This window comes from Cotesia glomerata, linkage group LG5 (genome assembly GCF_020080835.1).
Source record: "Cotesia glomerata isolate CgM1 linkage group LG5, MPM_Cglom_v2.3, whole genome shotgun sequence".
In the NCBI taxonomy this organism is placed as follows: Eukaryota; Metazoa; Arthropoda; class Insecta; order Hymenoptera; family Braconidae; genus Cotesia; species Cotesia glomerata.
The window spans coordinates 25,373,541-25,394,331 of record NC_058162.1 but is presented as its reverse complement, the minus strand read 5'-3'; the positions used below and the strand labels follow the sequence as shown (position 1 = coordinate 25,394,331).

The 20,791-nt window shown below is 22.8% G+C and overlaps 1 protein-coding gene across 2 annotated transcripts in view; it reads left to right on the top strand.

The window, feature by feature from the left end:
* Positions 1-20,791, top strand: part of LOC123266195 (formin-like protein) — a 34,482-nt gene that overhangs the window by 5,437 nt on the left and 8,254 nt on the right. For both annotated transcript variants that reach the window (XM_044730261.1, XM_044730262.1), the window contains exons 2-7: positions 9,586-9,669; positions 14,498-14,584; positions 18,211-18,290; positions 18,561-18,700; positions 18,811-18,989; positions 20,393-20,785. In XM_044730261.1, coding sequence (XP_044586196.1) covers positions 9,586-9,669; positions 14,498-14,584; positions 18,211-18,290; positions 18,561-18,700; positions 18,811-18,989; positions 20,393-20,785 — 963 coding nt within the window. The remainder of the gene's footprint in view (positions 1-9,585; positions 9,670-14,497; positions 14,585-18,210; positions 18,291-18,560; positions 18,701-18,810; positions 18,990-20,392; positions 20,786-20,791) is intronic.

The following is a 20,791-nucleotide window of genomic DNA, read 5'->3' as shown; positions in this document are numbered from 1 at the left end:
TTCATTTTTAGTATCAATAACTTAAAACTTTTCATTTGAAAACTTCATTAAAATCATTTATAAAAATTAAATTCATCATTTCTTTGACAACCCACCTCAATAATAATTAATAAATTTAAATATTCGTAATTTCACCTTAAATTTTTCCAAGCTCTGATTATCGCTAGCAAAACTTTCATTGTCAATCTTTATCACCAATTAAAATCATTGTCTTAATTTAATAAAAATTTTTTTAATTAATTTCAATGAAGCATTAAAATTTCTCAATTAAATCTAAACCCAAACTAATTTCAATTCTTTAAATAATTTACAGTAAAAATTTTTCTTAACTTTACTTTCGAAATTGATCACAAAAAAGTCACTAAACTCATTTCTAAAAAAACTTTTGTTTAATTTGTCGTTGAACGGAAGAAGTAGTGAACAAGTAAATAACAAACCCGAATGAAAGAGAGAGTAAAGAAAAATATTCAGAGCGAGAAGAAAAAAAAGCAAGATTGAAATTCCTGGAGTGCATCCACGAAGCTTGATATGACACCGCAATGTGTCACGTTGTAATCGCGGTTTCTACATTTCCCAACTTAGCTTTTTTACAGGGCATCTTGAGCACAGAAACTGTTCATTTATCCGCTTACTAAATCGTATAGTAAGCCAATGTATAGTATATAGAAAACTTTATTTACTTCTTCATATATATATTCATACAAGTACAGAAGAAATCTAAAATCGACTAGTAGACAATTAACTCGCTTTCATTTTATTTCTCAACTAACATTAACTCGAACATCTCCATGGCAATCAAGAAATCTAGATAGTTAAGTTAGTCCTGGTGTCTATTATTAGCTAAATATAGTTTGGCAAATTACATAATTAAATAATACATACTAGGAATATTTGTTTATTTATTTATTTTGTTTTGTACAAGTCAATGTGGCTATAAGTCAAAAATTAATTTATATAATTAAGAGACTAAGAAAAATTTTTAACGGGTATATCTTTATCGTAAATTGTGTTTGATATTTTTTCAGCGATAGTAATTTATGATTTAAATAATTGAGAGAGTAAGGAAAATTTTTCGACGAGCTTATTATTATTTTTAAAGGAATTTTTGTAGTTTAATTTGGTATTATCAGAAAGATCGAGATAAGAATTAATGACTAGGTTTTATATATTTTCTATTTAAAGTTTTTGGAGGAGTTTTTAATAGTTTGTTGGTTCTATAAATTTATTCCGTCACATTTGTCCATTAAATTATTTTTAATTGATCCTGTGATAGCACTATTATTTTCAAAATTTATTTAAAAAGTACCCAGGCTATGTATAGTGTCATAAATATCAAAAAATCATCAAGCCAAAATTTTCTTATTTATAATTCATTAATCTCGGAAGTCTTATACTGACTGCAGGTTTTTAGTTCATAAAATAAAGAAAATTTTGTCTTCAGAATATTTATATGATAAAATTAGTTTTTTAAATTAAATTTAAGAGCGGTTGATAGTTGATTTTCAAACGAGTTTTGCACATAAATATAATAAAATTAAAAAAAAAACGCTTCGTTCTTTAATAGATAATTAAATTATCTATCGAAGAGCGAAGCGCTTTTTTAGAAAATTTTCATTTATTTATGCATAAAATGCGTTTTAAGATTCCATAAGTTGTACAAGTATGACAGAGATACTTTCGTTTGTCCAATAGAGGGCGAGAGAGAGAAAAAATGTAAACCCTTCTTAAGAATTAGAAAGGTCGAGACCTGAATTAGTGCCCTTTCAATGTTTCAAATGCTTTTCTAAAATTGTTAATTTATTATGATAAGTTTTTGAAGTAGATAGAAATAGATAAGAATTTCTTGATAAACAAAATTTGTTTATTTATTTATTTTGTTTTGTACAAGTCAATGTGGCTATAAGTCAAAAATTAATTTATATAATTAAGAGACTAAGAAAAATTTTTAACGGGTATATCTTTATCGTAAATTGTGTTTGATATTTTTTCAGCGATAGTAATTTATGATTTAAATAATTGAGAGAGTAAGGAAAATTTTTTGACGAGCTTATTATTATTTTTAAAGGAATTTTTGTAGTTTAATTTGGTATTATCAGAAAGATCGAGATAAGAATTAGTGACTAGGTTTTATATATTTTTTAGAAAATTTTTTATTTAAAGTTTTTGGAGGAGTTTTTAATAGTTTGTTGGTTCTATAAATTTATTCCGTCACATTTGTCCATTAAATTATTTTTAATTGATCCTGTAAGAGCACTATTATTTTCAAAATTTATTTAAAAAGTACCCAGACTATATATAGTGTCATAAATATAAAAAAATCATTAAACCTAAATTTTCTTACTTATAATCCGTAATTTTCGGCAGTCACTACGTGACTGCCTGCTAGTAAGACTTAAAATTTTTAATAAATTAATTTTTATGTTAATCACTTAAAAAAATCCTTCAAAAATTATTTTTTTCGACCTAGTACTTATTATAATCTAAGTAATTTTTCTAGTTTAAAAAAATTAAATTTTTAATTAAAAATATTTTCAATTTCTAGAAATATTTTTTTCTCTAGTCTGTTAAAAACTTCTCAGTATACCACAAAATAAATAGATAAATTTATCAAATTTGGGGTACTAAGCTTCCTTTACTGAAGCACAATGACCTCCTTTTATTCTCAAAGTTACCAAACAATTTAAATAAAGAAATATAACTGTAAATTTTCATTTTACTAATTCCACGAGTCAATTTCGTAATCCCTACAAAAAAAGAAGAAATGAATAACTTAAGGGGGGAAATACGTGTAGAAGGCCGTTTTCATGCTGATTTTCATTAATTTTTTTAAGGTATAAGAAATTAATATTATTTATTGAAACTATCAGGTTATTTTATACATATATTTATGAGTATTTTTTCGTATTAAACAATAATATAAGTTAACAAATAGCGGAGATATCAGCTGATACACATCGTAGGTTGTCATCCGATTTAGCAATCTGTGTGCAGTATGGAAGCCACAATTTTTATTTGAAATCAATGGCACAGAAAAATTACTTCATTTATATGCGTATCTTCCATATGAACCTCAATTCCACAAAAAAAAAGTAAAAATTTCCATTTTTTACAGGGCTGTGAAATTAAGTCGTGATTTTTTACCACTTTTTCATACATTGTCTATTAAAAAAAAATAGTTTAAATAAAAATATCGCTTTCGATTGAGGTTCATATTCAAGGTAATTGTATAAAGAAAATTATAAGCCATATCGCAAGATGATTGGTTTAAAACTCTTTGAGCTAGACTGCACACAGTTTTGAAAAAACTCGTTTCGAGAAAAACGCGTTTGAAAAAAAAGTGACAGAAAAAGTTAATGTAAAATAGTATTAAAGTAATTAATAAATCGCTTATAACTTTTGAACGAATGGAAATTTTGACTTTAAATTTTCAATCTATATTTTTGAATAGTTTAACAAGCGATTTATAAAAAAAAAAAAATTGAATCGTTTTAAGCCTGTACACGTATTTCCCCCCTTAAATAATAATCATTCAAAGTTTTCCAAATTAAACAATTAACAATCTCAGGAAATGGCAAATAAAATAATATAAACAAAGAATTAAAATTGCAAGTTGAGTCATACATAACAGGAAGAATTGACGACTAGGTTTTTATTTGTTGTATTGTTATATGTTATATTGTTGGGTTTGAACCGATAGTGAACGGTAGTCAAACGCGTCCGGGTGTATAATACTCGTAAGCCTCCCACATATGAAAATACACGGTTTGTGTGTATAATATATGGATGTAAAAGGTATAGGGAGTTTAGCAGTTATAGTAGAGTAAAACCCAGGCACAGTCACGTGTTATGGATGAATAAATACAGTTGCCAGCCAAAGAGATAGTTTATAAAGCAACACAACGTGTGTAAAATATAGACAAGTTTAGTAAAGGGAGTACAGTAGAAGATACAGGAGATGTATGTATGTGTAAGAGAAGATAGAGAGTTGTGTTGTTTGTGATGGGTCGTTGCACGTTGTCTTTAACATTACTTGGGGCTAATGACTCTGACAATTACTTTGACAAATTGGAAAACACTTTATTCCGTGTTTATTATTTACTCATGTGTTTATGGATAAATACGCACACGATTAATATTATCATTATCTTTTTTTATTTAATTAAAGGAATAAGAAAAATTTGGCTTGATGATTTTTTGATATGTATGACATTATATAAGGTAAAAGCCCTATAAATATTGAGACCCTAAATTATTTTTAAATATATTTAATCATCTGTAATAAGAATAACTATCATATAAATTTTTATTGAATTCTAATTAATTAAAAAATTTTAAAAAATTACCGTCAGTTCTAAATATTAAATATTAATTTAAAAAAAAAAATAAAGTTACCACCAGTTCATCAAACCAGCTTACGAACGTTTATTTTCTTAACAACTTTGATTAGAAAAGCATTTTTTTTAAATGCCGAGTTTAAATTCATTTCTTCTTCTTATAATATCATCTTTTTTTTTTTAATTAACAATATATAAAAAATTTATAAAATTGAATATTCGAAATTAATTGTATGATTTATAATATTTAAATAATGGATGTCAATAACTAGTTGATAATTTTTAAGTTGAATCTCATATTGACAGCCATTAGACAGCGCTATCACGCCTTTTTTTGACTTTAATCTAAAAAATTAACTGTAAGAGTTTGAACTCTTCTGATTTAATAAATTATTTTAAAATAAATTTTTTGCTGACGGGCAGAAAGCGTCAACTTTCGGCTCGCTGCGCTAAACGAAAGTGCCGCTTCCTGCCTTCGTCGAGCAAAAATAGTATACACTCCACGGGAAGTAAATAAGAAAGCCTCAGATCACATGCTGTTGACCTCGGCTTCGCCTCGGCCAACAATTACATGTGATCTAAGACATTTCTTACTTTACTTCCCTAGGTGTGTAATAAATTTTTATATTTTTAAAAGTAATTAATCATTTATGGAAATTATTATTAACAAACTTTAATATAATTGATTCCTTAATAAGAAAAAAGCCCCAATTATTGACAGGGGTCTGAATATTGACACCCTAAATTATTTTTAAATATATTTAATCATCTGTATAAGAATAACTATCATATAAATTTTTATTGAATTCTAATTAATTAAAAAATTTTAAAAAATTACCGTCAGTTCTAAATATTAAATATTAATTTAAAAAAAAAAATAAAGTTACCACCAGTTCATCAAACCAGCTTACGAACGTTTATTTTCTTAACAACTTTGATTAGAAAAGCATTTTTTTTAAATGCCGAGTTTAAATTCATTTCTTCTTCTTATAATATCATCTTTTTTTTTTTTTTAATTAACAATATATGAAAAATTTATAAAATTGAATAATCGAAATTAATTGTATGCTTTATAATATTTAAATAATGGGTGTCAATAACTAGTTGATAATTTTTAAGTTGAAACTTATATTGACAGCCATTAGACAGCGCTATCACGCCTTTTTTTGAGTTTAATCTAAAAAATTAACTGTAAGAGTTTGAACTCTTCTGATTTAATGAATTATTTTAAAATAAATTTTTATATTTTTAAAAGTAATTAATCATTTATGGAAATTATTATTACTAAACTTTAATAAAATTGATTACCTAATAAGGTAAAAGCCCCAATTATTGACAAGCGTCTGAATATTGACACCCTAAATTATTTTTAAATATATTTAATCATCTGTAATAAGAATAACTATCATATAAATTTTTATTGAATTCTAATTAATTAAAAAATTTAAAAAAATTACCGTCAGTTCTAAATATTAAATATTAATTATTACAAAAAAATAAAGTTACCACCAGTTCATCAAACCAGCTTACGAACGTTTATTTTCTTAACAACTTTGATTAGAAAAGCATTTTTTTTAAATGCCGAGTTTAAATTCATTTCTTCTTCTTATAATATCATCTTTTTTTTTTTTTTAATTAACAATATATGAAAAATTTATAAAATTGAATAATCGAAATTAATTGTATGCTTTATAATATTTAAATAATGGGTGTCAATAACTAGTTGATAATTTTTAAGTTGAATCTCATATTGACAGCCATTAGACAGCGCTATCACGCCTTTTTTTGACTTTAATCTAAAAAATTAACTGTAAGAGTTTGAACTCTTCTGATTTAATAAATTATTTTAAAATAAATTTTTATATTTTTAAAAGTAATTAATCATTTATGGAAATTATTATTACTAAACTTTAATAAAATTGATTACTTAATAATAAGTTTGGATAAATAAGAATAAGCTGATGATTGTAGGCATGCTTAGTATAGGTGTCAATAATTGGGGTGAAGGTATGTCAATAATTAGATCAATCAGTTTTTTAACCTGACAATAATTAGTGTATCCGAATAATCTATTTAATTATTTAAAATTAATTAGTAAATATCAGTGATTATGATTTTAAAAAAAAGAAATTGATTAGTAAAAAGATTACTTGAGACATTACCACAAACAAAGTTCAATGGTATTGATATTTGATTGCTTAAAAAAAATCAAATCATAACTTTGTCTCTTATAGTGTCAATAATTGGGGCTTTTACGTTAAATAATAATTAAAAATTTTTTTAATTATTATTTATTGATTTAAATGTGAAATTTAAGTTAATTTTGAAAAAATTTTTGAAATTCATGAAAAGTTGAAAGTATTGATATTTTTTATCAATTTATTTGATTAAAAATTGGGAAGAAATTTTTAAAATAATTGATAATTATCCTTAATTAGAGCTTCACTCGAAAAAAAACAAAAAATTTGAAAATTGTAATTAAAAATATGTTTTTTTTTTTATTATTTTTTGAGATGGATTAATTATATTATTTTTTTTTAATGAAAATTTACAAAATTAGTTATTTAATAAACTTTATAAAAATTAATTTTTTAATGAAAAAATTAATATTTTAATAAAAATTTCCCGTCTTTTGCATAATATCCAAAAATTAATAACCAACATAATTAGTAATAGTCATAAAAAGTCAAAAATATTGTAAACTATACTAAATTTCTTTATTTTACATATATTCAAATAATATAATATTCTAAGAATTGTAATTTATTGGGACATAATAATCTAAAAGTAAATGTCGAACAAAGGGCGAAAGAAAAAGGGGATCCTTTTCAATAAAAGTTGACAGGTAACCGAAAAAATAATTCAGATAACCCACACCGGGGTTCGAACTCGAAATACCCAGAACTAAAATTTAGCTTCAGTCTATTACTCATATAATTATTACTATTAACTCTTTTCTAATAAAGAGAATTATTGATCATAAAAAAATTTTATTTAATCATTTTTATCCAAATAATTAATTTTAAATTATAAGAAAAAATTTAATTATTCTTTTACAAATACTAAATTTAAAAAAATGATTAATATTAAATTATACAAATAATAATTTAAATATTTACAATTGTTTCCGCACAATGATGTCATGGTTAATATGTACATATATAAAATATATAAAATACAATAGTATGTGATGGTGAACGAACTAAACGCGAAGAGAATGACGCGTCACTTAATTTTAGACTTTGCTCACTCATTCACTATATTCATCATATTAATATATATCATCTACATTTAAAACAAATTATTATTAACTTTGTCAATATTTATTAATTTGTTTATTAATAAATAAATAATAAATTCTGTAAGATAAATATATTTTTTATCTTTTGAATGATTCAAAATTATTGTTTGATAAATTTTATCTAATTGGTTATTTAATTATGATAAACAATATATTTTTTTTATTTTATGGTGTGAATAAATGTAAATAAAAATAAATATGCTGATAGATGAATGGACTCATACATACGTAATGTGACATTCAAGTGAGCGGATGTTAACGAATTATACTTCCCGAAGATAAAAAAACACTTTTTTTTGGTCGGGTAGAATAGAAAGTATTCATCTTTTAATAATTTAAGAATGACTTGCAATGTCATTTTAATCATTTTAATATTTATAAGTATTATATTGTATTAAATTTTTGAATTTATATTGTAGAGCCGTCAATTTTTTTTATAAAATTATATCAATTTTAATTGCATGGCTTGGACGTTAGTCACAGTTTTATAAATTTGAAGATTAATCTTAATTGTACATTTACATCTGCAATGACTATGATTGATTGTTACAGTTCTTGATTTTGTAAATTGAAATTTATTTTTTTAATTCTGGTTTTATACCAGAGAATTTGTAATTATTTATATATATTATCTATATTATTATTATTATTATTATTTTATCTAGTCAGAAAAGTCGAATTAATAATAATAATTATAATTAAATATAAATAAATAAAATTTTGGTTTATTAAATAATGACTTTTGTTAAATTGCACTGTAGTTTCTTAACTATTAATGTTTTTAAAGATCTAAGCTCATCCTGATGTTACACTCATCAAAAGCTTTCATTTGAGTACCCACATGCATTTTTGATATATTTTTCATATATACATATATATAACATATATTTTAAAGATGTAAGCTCATCCTAATGTTACACTCGTCAAGAGCTTTCATTTGAGTACCCACATGCATTTTTGATATATTTTTCATATATACATATATATCATATATAAAAATATATGAAAAATTGATGTGGGTACTCAAATGAAAGGTCTCGATGAGTGCAACGTCGAAATGAGCTTATATCTTTAAAAATGTCATTAGTTGACAATATACAATGTCATTTCTTAGTTATTGACATTTTTTAAGATATAAGCTCATTTCGATGTTACACTCATCGAGAGCTTTCATTTAAGTACCCACATGGTATTTTTTATATATTTTATATATATGGTATTTGTGAAATATATAAATATATAAAATATATGAAAAATTGATGTGGGTACTCAAATGAAAGGTCTCGATAAGTGTAGCATCAGGATGGGATTATATCTTTAAAAATGTCAATACTTCACAAGATACAAGGTAATTTCTTAATTATTGACATTTTTTAAGATATAAGCTCATTTCGATGTTACACTCATCGAGAGCTTTCATTTAAGTACCTACATGGTATTTTTTATATATTTTATATATATGGTATTTGTGAAATATATAAGTATATAAAATATATGAAAAATTGATGTGGGTACTCAAATGAAAGGTCTCGATGAGTATAACATCGGGATGAGCTTATATCTTTAAAAATGTCAATAGTTGACAAGATACAATATAATTTTTTAATTATTGACATTTTTTAAGATATAAACTCATATTGATGTTACACTCATTAAGACCTTTCATTTAAGTACCCAGATGGCATTTTTTATATATTTTATATATATAGTATTTATGAAATATATAAGTATATAAAATATATGAAAAATTGATGTGGGTACTCAAATGAAAGGTCTCGATGTGTATAACATCGGGATGAGCTTATATCTTTAAAAATGTCAATAGTTCACGAAATATAATTGAAAAATTTTCTATACATAACAATAATTGATAATTATAAATTATAAATAAGAATCAATAAAACCGTACAATAATTGTGACTAACAAAAAAAACCGTCCATATGTTTCAGGCATCAATGGATTTACCACCCGACAAAGCAAAGCTTTTGAAGCAATACGACAATGAAAAGAAGTGGGATATCATATGTGATCAAGTAAGTTCATCATACTCATTGTACGAGCCTATTATCCGTCAATATACACCCAACAACAATTCTCTTACACACGTACACTCACATACATTTACACGCTGATTTGTGAGTCGAAAAAAAATATTTAATATAATAATAATAATAATAAAGAAAGACACGCAATCTCTATAACTAAAATAAAAGCTAGCACAATGTTTGCAACTTTAATTCCAATCGATATTTATCTATATAGTTATGAATTACAATTGTAATTGTAGCATAGAAAGCCGAAGTAACAAATTATATAACATTAGCAATAATTATCGCGTACAATAATTTATGTTGTTACCATCTATATATTTATATATTTATAAATTTATATTTCTTCGCAGACTTTAGACGCATTAAATTTTTCTTTCTTAAATAATTCTTGCGTTCGGTAGCGTTGCAATTGATTAAAATCTACAATATTAAATAAATAATAAATAATGAGGGATTTTATTATACGACGACTTGTGTACATTTATTAAGTGGCGGATATTGAGTTAAGTAGAGCCCGTAAATCATGATAAATGTTATGCAAAAGATAAATGTTGTTACGTTTGAGATCGAGCTTCTGGTTTTCACGCGATCGGCACAACACCGAATAAGAAACACGAAATTTGATAGCACGGATTTATTTATCGGCAAAATTTATACACGACCGGATTGTTATTCACTCCGATCCTTTACTCTCATGTCTTTACTTCAGGATACAGTATATTAAGTATATATACTTCACTTGAGACGGATGTAATGCAACCCGTGTTATTATACCCGAAAAAAACAGCAAAATACTAACACATGTTTCTGATAGTTTCTTTTCTTATTTTTTTTTTGGTAAATACTTTTAAGTATTGCGTTAAAAATATCTTTAGTCAAAATTCTAAAAGAAGAAATAAGGTAAAAGCCCCAATTATTGACATTATAAGAGATAAAGTTATGATTTGATTTTTTTTAAGCAATCAAATATCAATATCGTTGAATTTTGTTTGTGGTAATGTCTCAAGTAAGGTTTTTACTAATCAATTTCTCTTTTTAAAATCATAATCACTGATATTTACTAATTAATTTTAAATAATTAAATAGATTATCCGGATACACCAATTATTGGCAGGTTAAAAAACTGATTGATCTAATTATTGACATACCTTCACCCCAATTATTGACACCTATACTACGCATGCCTACAATCATCTGCTTATTCTTATTTATCCAAACTTATTATTAAGTAATCAATTTTATTAAAGTTTAGTAATAATAATTTCCATAAATGATTAATTACTTTTAAAAATATAAAAATTTATTTTAAAATAATCTATTGAATCAGACGAGTTCAAACTCTTACAGTTAATTTTTTAGATTAAAGTCAAAAAAAGGCGTGATAGCGCTGTCGAATGGCTGTCAATATGAGTTTCAACTTAAAAATTATCAACTAGTTATTGACACCCATTATTTAAATATTATAAAGCATACAATTAATTTCGATTATTCAATTTTATAAATTTTTCATATATTGTTAATTAAAAAAAAAAAAAAGATGATTTTATTAGATGAAGAAATGAATTTAAACTCGGCATTTAAAAAAATGCTTTTCTAATGAAAGTTGTTAAGAAAATAAACGTTCGTAAGCTGGTTTGATGAACTTATGGTAATTTTATTTTTCTTTTAATAATTAATATTTAATATTTTGAACTGACAGTAATTTTTTTCAATTTTTTAATTAATTAGAATTTAAAAAAATTTATATGATAGTTATTCTTATTACAAATAATTAAATATATTTAAAAATAATTAGGGTGTCAATATTTAGACCCCTGTCAATAATCGGGGCTTTTACCTAATATTTTTCATTTCAATCAAACTAGGTTACTTTTTTTTTATTATTCAACAATTTATAAGGTAAGGGCCCCAATTATTGACACTATAAAAGACAAAGTTATAATTCGATTTTTTTTAAGCAATCAAATATCAATATCGTTGAATTTTGTTTGTGGTAATGTCTCAAGTAATGTTTTTACTAATCAATTTCTCTTTTTAAAATCATAATCACTGATATTTACTAATTAATTTTACATAATTAAATAGATTATCCGGATACACCAATTATTGGCAGGTTAAAAACTGATTGATCTAATTATTGACATACCTTCACCCCAATTATTGACACCTATACTACGCATGCCTACAATCATCTGCTTATTCTTATTTATCCAAACTTATTATTAAGTAATCAATTTTATTAAAGTTTAGTAATAATAATTTCCATAAATGATTAATTACTTTTAAAAATATAAAAATTTATTTTAAAATAATTCATTAAATCAGAAGAGTTCAAACTCTTACAGTTAATTTTTTAGATTAAACTCAAAAAAAGGCGTGATAGCGCTGTCTAATGGCTGTCAATATAAGTTTCAACTTAAAAATTATCAACTAGTTATTGACACCCATTATTTAAATATTATAAAGCTGGCAATTAATTTCGATTATTCAATTTTATAAATTTTTCATATATTGTTAATTAAAAAAAAAAAAAAGATGATTTTATTAGATGAAGAAATGAATTTAAACTCGGCATTTAAAAAAATGCTTTTCTAATGAAAGTTGTTAAGAAAATAAACGTTCGTAAGCTGGTTTGATGAACTTATGGTAATTTTATTTTTCTTTTAATAATTAATATTTAATATTTTGAACTGACAGTAATTTTTTTCAATTTTTTAATTAATTAGAATTTAAAAAAATTTATATGATAGTTATTCTTATTACAAATGATTAAATATATTTAAAAATAATTTAGGGTGTCAATATTTAGACCCCTGTCAATAATTGGGGCTTTTACCTTAGATTAAAAATAAAAAATTTAGTTCTAAAGGTTATGGGTCCAGTCTTGGAAGAAATATTAAAAAAATTTCAATCTTGCTTTTTTTTCTTCTCGCTCTGAATATTTTTCTTTACTCTCTCTTTCATTCGGGTTTGTTATTTACTTGTTCACTCGTTCTTTCGTTCAACGACAAATTAAACAAAAGTTTTTTAGAAATGAGTTTAGTGACTTTTTTGTGATCAATTTCGAAAGTAAAGTTAAGAAAAATTTTTACTGTAAATTATTTAAAGAATTGAAATTAGTTTGGGTTTAGATTTAATTGAGAAATTTTAATGCTTCATTGAAATTAATTAAAAAATTTTTTATTAAATTAAGACAATGATTTTAATTGGTGATAAAGATTGACAATGAAAGTTTTGCTAGCGATAATCAGAGCTTGGAAAAATTTAAGGTGAAATTACGAATATTTAAATTTATTAATTATTATTGAGGTGGGTTGTCAAAAAAATGATGAATTTAATTTTTATAAGTGATTTTAATGAAGTTTTCAAATGAAAAGTTTTAAGTTATTGATACTAAAAATGAAATTGGATTTTATAAGTATTAAATTACTTGTTTTCTCTATAGTAATAATATTAGAATGTATAAATGAATTGATGAAAGCGTTAAAATGATTGAATTATTTTAAATAAATTTAAATATCAGAAATAAAAAGTAAAATTTTATAAATAATTGAAGAAATAATTATTTTAGTAACTTTGATTTGAAATTTAAAGAGCTGAATCAATTATAAAGGTTATCCTGTTAGAGAAATGTGTTTACCAAATGTTACTGGAGAATATTTCTCAAGAGAAATTATTTTAGTGAATGAAGGAGCAAAATGTTCCAACATTTTTTTCTACAGTGATAAAAAAATTAACTTGATTCAAGAAAGACACTCTTTGAGCCAAGGGAATCATTTTAAAGAGTTTCATCGTCTTTAATCACCACCAAAAATTATTTAATTAAGCTAAATTCACTCAAACCAATTAAAGTTTCTTAGTTCAACAACTTTTTTATTTTATTCAAGACAATCTAATTCTTCAAAATTATTTTATTGGCTCAACATTTTTTCTCTTTAATCAAGAAAATTTTTTTATCAGTCAAGAAAAATATTTTTCTTTGGAAACATTCACATTAATTAATTCAGAATTAAGCTATGTGGAAATTTTTAAAAGAAGAAGCTCTTTGCATGGTAAAATTATAAGAAAACTTCAAGTTGGGCCCTTAACCTTTGAAAACTGAAAGCGCTCAATTTTAAAATAATTTTTTCTTGAAGATTTTGAATCATTAAAAAAAATCCTGCTCTAAATTAAAACCGTTTATTTTTTATAATAATTTATTGATCTAAAATTTGCTCGGTCAATAAAGAAAAATTTATTGCGGCAGTAAATGTAAACCAGTGAATATTTTTATTGTTGCGTTGATACGAGATGAGAAGAAATTGATTTTATAACTCAAGTGTTTATGTTTAATTGATGAATCGTTAAATTATTTAAAGATAATGTGACCTTCGAGTTAGGATTTACAACCGGAAGAAATGAAAAAAAAAAAAAAAATTTATATATATAAAATAAAAAAGAGAAACTCGGCTTAGACAGTTTTTTAATACTTGTGTGGCTTAAAATAAGTTTATTCTTAGAACCCACAAATTATGTGCATACATATATCGTCTGGGTGTATATTTGAGTTCATTTGTGTCCGTGTGAATGTGGACACAGCGTAGGCATGAAAGAGATACTAAATACACGGATGGAAAATTTAATTAGACATTTGTTTACACGCATTTTTGTAATAACGTAAATGGCTTTAATTTATTTTTATTTATTTTGACAATTTTATCTTAAAGGGCTTAATTATGTGTTGTTATTATTTATTATTTATGTATTTATATATTTTATTTTTTTTATTATATATAAAGGAATTAAATAATTTTTTTTTTTTTATTTACAGGAAAGAGTTCAAGCTAAGGATCCACCCTCACACTATCTTGCCAAATTGAGAACTTATTTGGATCCTAAAGCATCTAGAAGTCATCGAGTATGTTTATTAATTTTTAATAATTTTATTATTTAATTATAATATTTTTAAAAAAATTTTATTAATTTTTTACAGTTCTAATTTTATCAAAAATTAAAAAATTAAAATCAATTTATAATATTTTTGATAAAAGACAGCAAAAAAATTTTTTTTTTAATTCGGCATCCAAAAATGGAAAAAAAAATTTTATTTATTAATTTTTAAGATAAAAAATTCATTAAAAATTTTTTAAATTATTCTTTTTTTACAAAAATTTGTTAAAAATTTTTTTTATTAATTTTCTATAATTTTAATTTTATCAAAAATTAAAATTAATTTATCATATTTTTAATAAAAGACAGCAAAAAAATTATTTTGAAAATTCGGCATACAAAAATTGAAAAAAAAAATTTATTTATTAATTTTTAAGACAAAAAATTCATTAAAAATTTTTTTATTAATTTTAATTTTATCAAAAATTAAAAAATTAAAATTAATTTATAATATTTTTGATAAAAGACAGCAAAAAAATTTTTTTTTTAATTCGGCATCCAAAAATGGAAAAAAAAATTTTATTTATTAATTTTTAAGATAAAAAATTCATTAAAAATTTTTTAAATTATTCTTTTTTTACAAAAATTTGTTAAAAATTTTTTTTATTAATTTTCTATAATTTTAATTTTATCAAAAATTAAAAAATTAAAATTAATTTATCATATTTTTAATAAAAGACAGCAAAAAAATTATTTTGAAAATTCGGCATACAAAAATTGAAAAAAAAAATTTATTTATTAATTTTTAAGACAAAAAATTCATTAAAAATTTTTTTATTAATTTTAATTTTATCAAAAATTAAAAAATTAAAATTAATTTATCACATTTTTGATAAAAGATAGCAAAAAAATTTTTTTTAAATTCGGCAAGTAAAAATTGAAAAAAAAAAATTTATTTATTAATTTTTGAGATTAAAAATTCATTAAAAATTTTTTTAAATATTTTTTTTATTGTAAAAAGTTCATTAAAAAATTTTTTTTTAATCTAATTTTATCAAAACTTAAAAAATTAAAATTAATTTATGATAATTTAATCAAAAAATAGCAAAAAAATTTTTTTTTAAATTTGGTATGTAAAAATTAAAAAAAAAATTTTCTATTAATTTTTATTATAAAAAATATATTTAAAATTTTTTTTATAAAAATGTAATTTTAAAAAAATTTTTTATCTAGCAAAATATTTTTTTTAATATTGATATTAAATGTTATTAATATTTAATTAATAATTTAAAAAATTAGTTACAAAAATTTCCTCTTGGCAAAAATCCGCCATTTTGAATCGCATCTCTCACTTCGCGATTTAATAATCAAATTTTATTTAATTCAAACTCAATAAATATACAAAGTAAATTTTTTTACAAACTTTAAAATAGCAAGATCATAAATTCAACCTTTTTTTTTAATAATTGCTTAAATTTTTCCGAGTTATTAATAAAATTAAAACTGTGATACTCCTGAATTCTAATAATAGAACATAGAGGGCGCTTAGAACTTAGCAGCTGAAGCAATAATACAGCTAAGCGCCATAAATCACTTGATTTCTTTCTTCTTTTAGGTAAAAATTACCAAATTATGAAGTCATTAAAAAAACAGTGATTTTACTTATCCGTAAAGTAATAATTAGATTTATCTTCAATGAATCACATTCTCAAGGCCGTTTTTTAGGATAAAAAGAATTTTTAGTCCTGTGAACAATAAATTCAGAGATTCTGAGTCATAAATTGACCGATAGTAAAAATGTGTTAACTAACGAGTCACTGTATAAATTTTTTACTACTAAATCCAAGTTAAAGAGATCAAATTTTTTATTATGTACTTACTAACTGAATTTATTTAACTGAGTAATAAAATATTTAAGCGTTCAATAAAATGTTTACAAGCAGTAGGCGTTTGAGGAAATTTATGGATTTTTAGGAGAATTTAATTTATTTTAAAGCATTCATGATTTATTATTTAATTAATATTTTTATTTCAAAATTAGTTTTTCTATTTCTAATTCTAGAAAACGAACGACCCTCCCAGTTAAAACTGATACTTGCGTGGGTTCAAAATTTTTTTAAGTAAAATAAAATGTTATAATAAAGTTAAGTGACATATAAAAAATTTTTTTAATGTTTTTATTATAAAAATTTGACTTGTAGAAAATTTGAAAAATTATTTTTGAATTTTTTTTTGAGATTTTTTTAATTGCAATTTAATTGTTAGAAAAAATAGAAAAATTTTTTAACGTTGGCTAATTTTATGATAATTATTTTGGAAGAAATTTAATAATTTTTTTGACTAATAAATTATGGCAAAAAAAAAAAGATAAAAAATATTGACATTTAGTAATTTGAAAAAATTTAAAATACAATTTTTTTTAAATAATTTTTGTAAGAAATATATAAATTATGGCAAAAAATTGACAATTAGAAATTTAAAAAAATCAAATTTTCAAAAATAATTTTTGTATCAAATAAATTATGAGAAAAAATGGACAATCAGAAATTACAAAAAAAAGTAAAAATGTCATTTTTTTGATAATTTTTGTAACCAATTAATTATTGCAAAAAAAAATTGACAATTAGAAATTTAAAAAAATTAAAAATGTAATTTTTTTTAAATAATTTTTATAACAGAAATTATTGCACAAAAATGGACAATTAGAATTAAAAAAAAAATAAAAATGTAATTTTTTTAATAATTTCTGTAACAAATAAATTATTGCAAAAAAAAATTGACAATTAGAAATTTAAAACAATTAAAAATGCAATTTTTTTTTTATAATTTTTTTAACAAATAAATTATTGCACAGAAATTGACAATTAAAAATTCAATTTTTTAAAAATAATTTTTGTAACAAATAAATTATGAGAAAAAAATTGACAATTGAAAATTAAGAAAGAAATTTTTAAAAAATAATTTTTCTAACAAATAAATTATTGTAAAAAAAATTCACAATTAGAAATTTAAAAAAATTAAAAATCAAATTTTCAAAAGTAATTTTTGTATCAAATAAATTATGAGAAAAAATTGAAAATTGAAAATTAAGAAAGAAATTTTTAAAAAATAATTTTTCTAACAAATAAATTATTGTAAAAAAAATTCACAATTAGAAATTTAAAAAAATTAAAAATCAAATTTTCAAAAGTAATTTTTGTAACAAATAAATTATGAGAAAAAATGGACAATCAGAAATTACAAAAAAAAGTAAAAATGTCATTTTTTTAATAATTTTTGTAACCAATAAATTATTGCAAAAAAAAATTGACAATTAGAAATTTAAAACAATTATAAATGCAATTTTTTTTAATAATTTTTTTAACAAATAAATTATTGCACAGAAATTGACAATTAAAAATTAAAAATTAAAAATTCAATTTTTTTTAAATAATTTTGTAATAAATAAATTAGAAAAAATTTTAATTTGTAAAAACTTAAAAAGTTATTAACACAATTTTTAAAAATAATTTTTTATTTATAATTTAATAAATTAAAAAATTCTAAAATTTAGATTCAAAATAAAAAATATTAAATAATTTATTTTTATTTAAATTTATGAATTAAGTTGTGTTATTTTTTTTTCTGGTTAATTATTAATTATATTTTTTTCAGAAGAGAAAAATGGTCGGTGAATCAACGTCAACTCAAGTTCTTCGAGATCTGGAGATATCACTAAGGACAAATCATATCGAGTAGGCTGATCTCTATTATTTTTATTAATAATTCAACAATACGCTTATTTTAAATATTTACTTGAGCTTCCTCATAAAATATTACTGTAAATTTTTTAATAATTTAATCAATTAATTATCAACTCAAAGATTGATAAGATTAAAATTGTAAATTAAATTTATCACTGAAAATTAACAGAAGTTATAAATCAAAAAATTGAAGTTAAAAAAAAATTATATCTTTAATTTCTTCACTAATTATTTATTAATTAATAAAAATTTTATTTTCAGATGGGTCAGAGAATTTTTGGACGAAGAAAACCAAGGCCTAGATGCGCTGATAGATTACTTGAGCTTCCGATTACTGATGATGCGACACGAGCAGCGGGCGATGGAAATCCGAACGGAGTCGGAGGAGAAAATCCAAACAAGTAAGTTAGAATTTAATTTCTCCTAATTTTATTTGAATAACAAACTAATTTAATATAAATAAAAACCTACATGAGCCGATATATTAAATTTTAAATTACTTTGACCGTAGGTGGTGTAATTGAGAACGTGTCACTTAATAATGGCTGTCTACGGCCACCTCTACACGAGCTAAAAGACAGTCCAAGTGTTAAACGACGTTCGAGACATGTAGCCAAACTTAACATGGGTGAAGCTAAGGATGACATTCATGTTTGTATACTTTGTATGCGTGCTATTATGAATAACAAGGTATATTATAAACTTTATTTAATAATAATAATAATAATTTACCTCACAAATAAATTATTATAAAAAAAAATGAAATTAATAATTTTTTTTATAATTTATTTTTTGAGAAAAATTTGAATTTTTTAAATAAAGAAGAAATGTTAAATAAATCTTTAATAAAAAAAATATATAACAAAAACAATAGTTGTAGTAATGATAATAACTAGCAACCTTGCAGCCACTATGTGTCTGCCGTGACTTGTGAAGTATAAAAAAATATAATTTTGCTTTATTGAATAATGACTTTTATTAAATTGCACTGAACTTTCTTAAATATTGACGTTTTTAAAGATATAAGCTTATCCCGATGTTACAATTATCAAGAGCTTTCATTTGAGTACCCACATGCAGTTTTGATATATTTTTCATATATACATATATATAATATATATTTTTAAGATATAAGCTCATTCCGATGTTACACTCATCAAGAGCTTTCATTTGAGTACCCACATGCATTTTTGATATATTTTTCATATATACATATATATAGATATATAAAATATATGAAAAATTGATGTGGGTACTCAAATGAAAGGTCTCGATGAGTGTAATCTCGGGATGAGCTTATATTTTGACAAATCTCAATAGTTCACAAGATATAATGTAATTTCTTAATTATTGACATTTTTTAAGATATAAGCTCATCCCGACATTACACTCATCGAGACCTGTCATTTGAGTACCAACATGGCACTTTTTATATATTTTATATGTATGGTATTTGTGAAATATATAAATATATAAAATATATGAAAAATTGACGTGGGTACTCAAATGAAAGGTCTCGATGAGTGTAATATTGGCATGAGCTTATATTTTGAAAAATGCCAATAGTTGACAAGATACAATGTAATTTCTTAATTATTGACATTTTTTAAGATATAAACTCATTTCGATGTTACACTCATCGAGACCTTTCATTTAAATACCCTCATGGCATTTTTTATATATTTTATATATATATATATATATATATATATATATATATATGTGGAATTTGTGAAATATATAAATATATAAAATATATGAAAAATTGATGTGGGTACTCAAATGAAAGGTCTCGATTAGTGTAATACCATGGTGAGCTTATATCTTTAAAAATGTCAATATTTCACAAGATACAAGGTCATTTCTTAATTATTATAATACTTATAATTCTCTTAATAAATGAATTATTATTAAAAAAATATTAAAAAAAATTATATTAATAATTTTTTTTAATTTTTTAAATATTAAATTAATCTCTGATAAAAAATAATATGATAAAAACAATAATAATAATAAATTATATTTAATTAATATAATCCCCTGACCCTTACCTCAACGCCTAATTAATAAATTCTCCCTAATTTAATCCGCAGTACGGCTTCAACATGGTCATCCAGCACAGGGAAGCTATTAATTGTATAGCACTTAGCTTAATCCACAAAAGTTTGAGAACAAAAGCCCTCGTACTAGAATTACTAGCGGCTATTTGTCTGGTTAAAGGCGGCCACGAGATTATTCTGTCGGCGTTTGATAACTTCAAGGAAGTTTGCTTGGAAAAAAAGCGCTTTGAAACTCTGATGGCGTACTTCACCCAGTACGACAATTTCCACATTGAGTTTATGGTAGCGTGCATGCAGTTTGTAAATATTGTCGTCCACTCGGTCGAAGATATGAATTTTCGAGTCCACCTGCAGTACGAATTCACCAATCTTGGCCTCGATGAGTATCTGGAAAAATTACGACACACTGAAAGTGAAGATTTGCACGTATGC